At 46.5% G+C, this 7,800-nt stretch overlaps 1 protein-coding gene across 1 annotated transcript; it reads right to left on the reverse strand.

Moving 5' to 3' along the window:
* Window positions 1-278: 278 nt before the first annotated feature.
* On the reverse strand, window positions 279-7,775 carry PPIH (peptidylprolyl isomerase H (cyclophilin H)). Its single transcript, XM_010009569.1, has 8 exons — window positions 7,714-7,775; window positions 6,807-6,830; window positions 6,321-6,365; window positions 5,811-5,853; window positions 3,767-3,859; window positions 2,416-2,503; window positions 1,649-1,689; window positions 279-403 (listed from the first exon to the last, which is right to left on the reverse strand). Exons 1-8 carry the CDS (start codon window positions 7,764-7,766, stop codon window positions 335-337), a joined length of 456 nt encoding a protein of 151 aa, XP_010007871.1. The 5' UTR covers window positions 7,767-7,775; the 3' UTR covers window positions 279-334.
* Window positions 7,776-7,800: the final 25 nt, after the last annotated feature.

The raw sequence follows: 7,800 nt of genomic DNA on the forward strand, positions 1-7,800 counted from the left end.
CCACTGGTTTCTAAAGCTGAGGCTTCAAGGCAACTTCACCCCATCCCACAACCCCACCTTCCCCATGGCTGCAGCTGCAAAATCTTATCCCTCCAGCACTGTCTTTGGTGTCTGTGTAGCTCGGAGGGAAGCCACTTGAGGGAGTTGAGCTGGCAAATAACTGAGCAGTTAGAGAAGCACTTTCTGGTGTTTCACTGAGCTGAGTCAGCTCTCTGCAGGCTCCAATGAATGTGAAAATAAGTTAAGAGGAAAGGAAGGAGCAGGGCAGCCCAGAGTGCAACTGCACTGGGTGCCTGCAAAGACTGACACTTACCATGTTTCTGTTTCATTGCTTTTACATTTCCCCACACTGAGAGATCACAACTGGCAGCTTGGGTTTGTTATTGGGACCCGTAGGCACATTCTGGGGACAAACAAAGATATAACACTAAAACTTCTGAAGGCACAAATTCAGTGAGCAACAGGTACTTAAGAACTGGCTGAGAGATGTCTGTACAACATCAGGAACAGGGAAATCGGGACACAGCTCCGAGTGACATGGAAGCGCTGTTAAGCATTTTGGGATCAGCCATAAGCTGATGAACAATCTGTGTGCGGAGGTTTGGGATACAGACCAGAGCCTGTTCCTTTGAATGGGAAGGAAGGAACAGAGCAAAACCACGGAAGCTCCTCATGAGATACAGCCAGTATCATGAGACTGCTCTGGCTTAAATCTATACAGTTACTAATTACAGCTGCAACAAGCAAAGGCAAACTGTATTGTACAGAAAATCAACCTACACATGAGCCAGTCACAAGCAGGCCCCCTGAATCCCTCATTCTGCTGGACTCACTGCTCCTTCATGAGTCTCTTCTTTCCATGAACTTGCCCTTCACTGCAGCGATGCACAAAGCACACACACCACCAGTGCTCCTGGTGAAGAGGACTGGCAACACGTGCATTGTATCATGCTGTTACAGCTCCTCACACGTGGTGTTTTCTCAGCACCTAACAGCTCTGTATTTGCCCTGCTCTTTAGATTTAGACTAGAGGCCCTTGAGCACCTTATCCCAGGCCTGTGCCATGAAGTCGGTGTCAGCTGGCTTGGAGAACTCTCTGCTGTTTGTTAAATCTACTCATCATGCTGCCGTGACACCCAGTCACAACATCAGTAGCAACCTCCACCCCTGAGCATCTTCATCTCCTGAAAGCCCATCAGAAGATGAGTTTAATTTCTCCTATTAAACATGCTGATCACAGATCAGCAGAACTGATGATTTAGCACCCACTGAATAATCCCAGGCAATGGCACAGAAGTGATCTGCTTTACACTCTTGTCTGAGTTGCTGATGGAACAGCTTTTTAATTCAGCTTCCTGAACAAATGCAAAGCATTGCAAATAAAGCCACCAGAACACAATCCCTGCTCACAGACCAACCAGCAACCACAGGAGCAGAGCCTTTCTAAAGCCATTTTCTATGACAGCCTTTGCCTCCACAGATTTCCTGCTATTCTAGAATGATGACAATCAGTAATACCAGTTATCAGCACTGGTATTCCCTGATATCCTGTAAACAGGCAGCGGGAGAGGACAGAACAACCCTTGTTAATCCTCTACATGACTCTCCAATGTGGACATTCACAGAGAAACAGGTGAATTCAACTTACTTCAATTTTTCTCATGACCAACAGCCCATCAACAATTTTACCTAGAATGAGAAAATTCATCCACTTCAGTAAGGCCATTTTTCACCTTTGCTCCCCCAGACTCATCACAGGTACATGTGGTTTTGTTCCCCCAGCAAAGCCCTGTGCAGTGTATTGGGCACTTCGGGGTTTTTTACCCATCTCTAAATTGACAAAGGGAACAATCTCTTCTAAAACATCTTCCACGTTCAGAACAGATCAAGTGCATTTTCCCATGGCAGGGGTGGCACATGTAGCCATGTAGATTTTGAGACCTACTGCCATCAGCTGTGCTAAAACACACCGTGAACTCCCTCTATCAACACCACCTTGGTAATGATACAAAACCATCCATGAACAATATCAGTGTTACTTAGGAACTGGAGGAAGTAGTAAGTAGAACTTCAGCTTAAAGGCTGACCTTGAAATCCCACAGCTCACGTGGCAGTATGTGAAGAGTCAGCAGCTGGGGTTTCATGGAATTACTGTCTAAACACTGCTGAAAGCTCAGTCCTTTCTGGCAGTGGAGAGGAAAGGTATCCCTTCACTATCTGTCCCTCTGCACTGGCACAAGGATTTATGTAGTAACGTGACACACCAGTCAAGGAACTGATCTGGATTAAAGCTAAACTGGGAAAAAAACCCATTTCATTTCAGCAGGGACCCATCTCAGCACCTGCACAGACACCTCCACCAGCACAGACAAGGGGGGAAAGACACACAGCTCCTGGCTCATGGTGGGTACTCACCAAACACAACATGTTTCCCATCCAACCAGTCACATTTGGAGCATGTAATGAAAAACTGGCAGCCGTTGGTACTGGGACCACTGTTTGCCTGGGGGTGAGAATGGCAAAGCACAAAAAAGGCACAATTTAAGACTTCTCAAAACTGAAGGCAGACGCATCTCACACAGGGAACAGTGGTTGCTCTAGACCTAGCTTATTTTTAGCCTATTGCTACACAAACCAAGGGAAGCAAGATAGACATCTGCAGGAGGGTATCCTGTGCTGGAACGTGGCACACCACCAAGTCTGCTCATGCCACTGACCAGACCAGCTTTTTAATATCGTTCTACAAAGGCATGTTCAGCACAAGACTGTGCTGAAATGTGGGCTCTACAGCTTGCTCCTGAAAACAGGCTGAACTCTTTGGTGACCAGTACTTACTGGGTGCAGTATTGTCCTGGGGAAAACTGAAAGCCAGGAACCAGGGCAGATACTGAAGCCTGTTCCTGTGCTGACAGGTAAGCCAGGCAAGTTTTGCAGCTGCTGAACTACACAGGATATGGTCACATTGGACTTTTCCTTATTGTTAGCGAGCTTTGGAAGGATCCAGCTGGGATGCACCATGGTTTGGCTCAGCAGAATGACTCCAGTGCCATGGCACTTGAACACAAAGCTGGTGACACCATGAGGATGCCTCCTCCCACACCACAGTACACTGGTGGCTGAGCTGTGTCATGACACCTCTTTTTAGGCCATGTTTTGAACTGGATGAATACCTAATCCAAATGGTAAATGCCCAAAGCAAGTGGTTTTAAGGGCAGGGCAGCTGGAAGACCTGGGAAGAAGCCACTGAAGCACTGGCTCCACTTGCTTTCTATTTCAGAAGTCAGGGTATTGTTCCTACCAGACAACATGCAACGGTAGCAGCTTTTCCTACAATGCTGAACAGGAAGCATATGTTATAAAAGATACCATGGTAACATTGCTGTGGCTTTGAACCTCCCAGATCTCTTTGTTTCATCCTTGCTGAGGGCAGTGTTTGATAACAGTACCAGGGAAGAAGAAAACACCACCACCTGCCACCGTCTGAAAACTGTAAGAATCAAGCTATGCCACAGGCTGATCAAACAAAGCCTGTCCCAGCACTCCAACAGGTAACAAAGAAAGGATGCTGCAGGATCAGAACTTTTGTGTTACTCAACACATTAACCCGTGAGTAGCCTTCTGATTAGTAGTTACAAAGCAGATCTTTCAGACCTTGTATCCAATGGTGGAGATTTCTGTTGTTTGAGAAATAACTTTATACACTAAGGAAAAGAGCACAAAGTACCAAAAGCTTTTTAGTCTCATAAAGTTGTTATTTCATACTCACCATAGAGAGCAGCCCAGGAGCAGAATGTTTCAGCTTGAAGTTTTCATCTGCAAAGGGACCCCTGTATATACTGGCTACTCCAGTGCCATCTCCCTGCACGAAAGAGGTGCCCAGTCAACCACAGCATTTGTTCTGTAGCAACTGCTACAGATCAACTCAATTTAAACATTACATTTAAAATTCCCAAGCAAAAGAACAGGGTTAAACTCAGCCCAAAAAGAAGCTGCCTGTTACACAGACAAGCCTGAACACATTCCATGTTTCATTTCTGAAGAGGAACAGCAACTGGTTTCTAACTGCACAGAACATCATTTGCCACCCATATGGTGACAGAAACCCACAGAGCTGGTAAGGATTAAGCCCAAGCCTCCTCGAGTGGGATGGAAGCTTTAGATTGCTTGGTATGGACCCACCTGGACTTGGCACGGAAAAGGGAGGGGATGCCGAAGCATGGGCTGGTGTGATAAGGAAAGCAGAAGTGGTTGTGTGGAAGAAGTGAGCTGATGCTGTGCTTACTTATTTCACCTTCTTTTCTGTGACTACTGTGAACAGGGAAGTGATCTCTGTGCAGCAAGGGCAGTTGCTAAAATAAAGAGTTGCTAATTTTTGCTGTACTTTCTACCAAGTCCAGACATCCTTTACTTAACTACGAGCCCCAGCACTCAGATCTCAAGACACAGCTAAATTAAAGCAGTAAAGCCCATACCAGCTGCAGAATGCAGGCTCTGACTGCTCAGTTTGTAACCCTGCGAAAGCCTGAGCATGGTTCACATAAGACACATAACCTTTGGGACTGCTGAAAGGACCCTGCCCTTTGGTCCAGCGTTGCAGACACTCCTGTGTGATGCCTTCAATAAAATGGCCATAAAGATGCTGCAGTGAGAAACCCTTCAGGGAAGGGTGCAGAAGCAAAGCAAGCAGGTATCTCTGGCACAGTCAGTTTAACTTGCTATCCTGACAGTGATTTCCATTTCTGGGCTGATTTTCCCTTTCTTTGTCAATTCAGCATCATTTCTTCTGCTTTGCTGCAGCCTGTCATCCCTTCATTGCCTTTCTGCTTTATGTGTGTGCTCTTTCTTAGGCCAAACTTAACAAGAAAATAAGATGCCAGTAATATACCATGTGCAGCTCCACATTTTTTGCTCTGCTTGTCTAATCCTTGCTTTTTTTCCTCCTGTTCTCTGTGGAACTGAGACAGGAACACATACCCCATCTTTACCCTATCTTAGCAGTCAATGTGACCATTCTTGCTCCCCAAGTGGCTTTGGAACAAGTGTAATTTATAAATGACAACTCCTGGTGCTATCTGTGATGCTTGCTGAGCTTCAGAGGCGGTAATAAACCCCAGTGGGACATTTGAGCAGCACCAGGGTTAGCAAGTACCTGGAAGCCTGGTGCAGCTGAGCCACCCACTGTGCAGTCAGTTCTCCCAGTGACTTTCACACAACCAAGTTTTACACATTTTGTATTAAAAAAGCTTTATCACCCTCCTCCTGTTCTGAAAAACTTCCAGAAACGGAATAATTTCACTGGGTCCTAGGACAGCAAAGAGACCCTGTGGTCCTCCAGCCTTCCCCACATACAGTGCTAATTCCAGAGTCAGAGCATGACCTCCACAAAGCCTTTTCTACTTAGAGACAATTCACTAACAAAAAGACAGTTTTGACTTAATCTCCTGCACTAGATACTTGGTCCTGTACTTAGGGTCTCTCTGCACAAGGCTAATAGACATTTGCAGGGTTCCTTGCTTGGGAGGGCAGGAGAAGAGGGAAAGACAAGGTAAGAAAAGATCTTTGCAAGTTTGAAAAGCCTCTGTCTGTCCTGCTACACTTTTTTAGACGGGAAATATTTTAGGAAGGAGAAGATACGTTCACCCAAGACTCCAGATTTGTTTCCAAGTACATTATAGCCTGTTGCAGTAAATGGCAGCAATGCTATGAGGGAACCTCCAGTTACTACTGGGTACCTCAAAAGAGCCAACATATCCCAGTGATCAGAACAGTTGCTTGGAAAACCACGTAGGAAAAGTACAAAGAGTACGTACGTTTACAAAGTCCCCTCCTTGGATCATGAAATCCTTTATTACCCTAAGGAAGTAAACCAAAACTTAGTTCTCAGTAGACAAATGGCTCAAGAAAGCTTAATATGTGGCAAAAAGGAGTCCTGCCTGGCATTACAGTGAAAATTATCAGGGTCTGTAAATGATAGAGTCTAAAATCTACAACAAATATTAACTACTGGTCACTATCAGGCAATTTGGGATGTGTTGCTGTTCAACCAACAATAGTGATTAGGTGACAGATGCCAGAAAGTTATCTCTGATGTGGGATCCCTCCCACTGATCCTAATGTACACATGTACAGTAGGACATATGTACCTTGATCCTAATGTACACATGTACATTAGGCAACCCAAGGCCCTCAAAGCTACAGAAGGACAATATTAGCCATGACCTACAAATGCCTCCCAGACCAGTAATACCTTGAGGCAGGTCTCAAAGCCAGATCTAACTCAAACTGCTATTTAAATGCCCAAACAAAAGCAGATGAATTACCTGTGGAAAGTGCTTCCTTTATAACCTATAGGGACACCATCTTTCCTGCAAAGAAGTAAAAAGGAGAATCATTGCAACTTACTGGATATCCAAACACAAAACATTCCCAGGAATACAGAGTCCCAGAGGGTTGCTGACATGTTAGTATCTGCTATCAGAGGCAAAGGGAAACATCGAGTGGGCTCTGCACATTAAATGACCTGGTTCCCTACAAATTCCACACCATCATTTTTATGGGATCCCACTGCAATATGCAGCAAAAGCAGGTGGGATTTGCAGAGAGAGTTTTTTAGAGTAACCTGAGGACAAAGTCATGCCCAAACCAGAAAGGCTGCCACCTCTGTGACTGACCCAGCCCATCACAGTTCCATCAGGTTTCATTCTGTACTCGTGTAGTAAGAAAAAGCCTCAAGTGAGCCTTCTTCCTACTCACTCAGCCCTCTTTCTCTACATAGGCCACTCAAAAGGACACTTTAAGTGACTTACCTGAATTCACCTGTACAAAACTGCCTGGAAAACAAAAAAGCAGAGCATGAGGCACATCTGAACTCTGAGGACAGAGGGCTGCATTCAGCAAACATGCAGTGACTGTTGTACAAGACATGTAGGGACAGGACAAGGGGAATGGCTTTAACCTGCCAGAGGGGAGGTTGAGATGAGCTCTTGGGCAGAAACTCCTCCCTGTGAGGGTGCTGAGGCGCTGGCACAGGGTGCCCAGAGAAGCTGTGGCTGCCCCATCCCTGGCAGTGTTCAAGGCCAGGTTGGACACAGGGGCTTGGAGCAACCTGCTCTAGTGGAAGGTGTCCCTGCCCGTGGCAGGGATTGGAGCTGGAGGAGCTTTAAGGTCCCTTCCAACACAAACAATTCTGTGATTCTGACTCCCCTTACTGCATTGGGGATATTCCCAGTTGAAACAGGAACCAGCAGTAACTTCTCACCTCTTCCATTTCAAAAGAGACTCTGAGCTCTCTGCAGCTGAGGAGGTCAGATATTTAACACCAGGGTTTGCAGGGGATGGTGAATGTGGAGCAGGCACCATGTTTCACAGCAAATAGGGTATATCCATCCCTCCCATGGAAGTGGGATGTCCAATGCCTCAGCCACTGGCAAGAGACCCAGTGGGCGAGGAGAACTCTGTCATAACATTAAGGTACTGCCTTCTATGAACGCACTGAGCGTAGCAGGAGCTCCGCAGAGGAAGCAGAGAGGGATCGGAGCCCTTCAGGTGCTGCACGGTTGCTTCTCTGCGTGTGAGGTGAGAAGGGAGAGGAACAAAGCAGGCACAGCAGTTCTGGGGGGCACATGGTCCCTGTCCCCCTAGAGACATTCCTGCACCCAAGACCCTTCCCTGCCTGGGTCTGTGCCGAGCTGCAGGAACACCACTGCTCCTCACCTGAAGTTCTCCGCAGTTTTGGGTACGACGTCAGCGAACAGCTCGATCTTCATGCGGCCAACCTCCTGTGGAGACACGGCCGGCTGA

Source organism: Nestor notabilis, unplaced genomic scaffold, assembly GCF_000696875.1.
Source record: "Nestor notabilis isolate BGI_N333 unplaced genomic scaffold, ASM69687v1 scaffold23640, whole genome shotgun sequence".
Taxonomy (NCBI): domain Eukaryota; kingdom Metazoa; phylum Chordata; class Aves; order Psittaciformes; family Psittacidae; genus Nestor; species Nestor notabilis.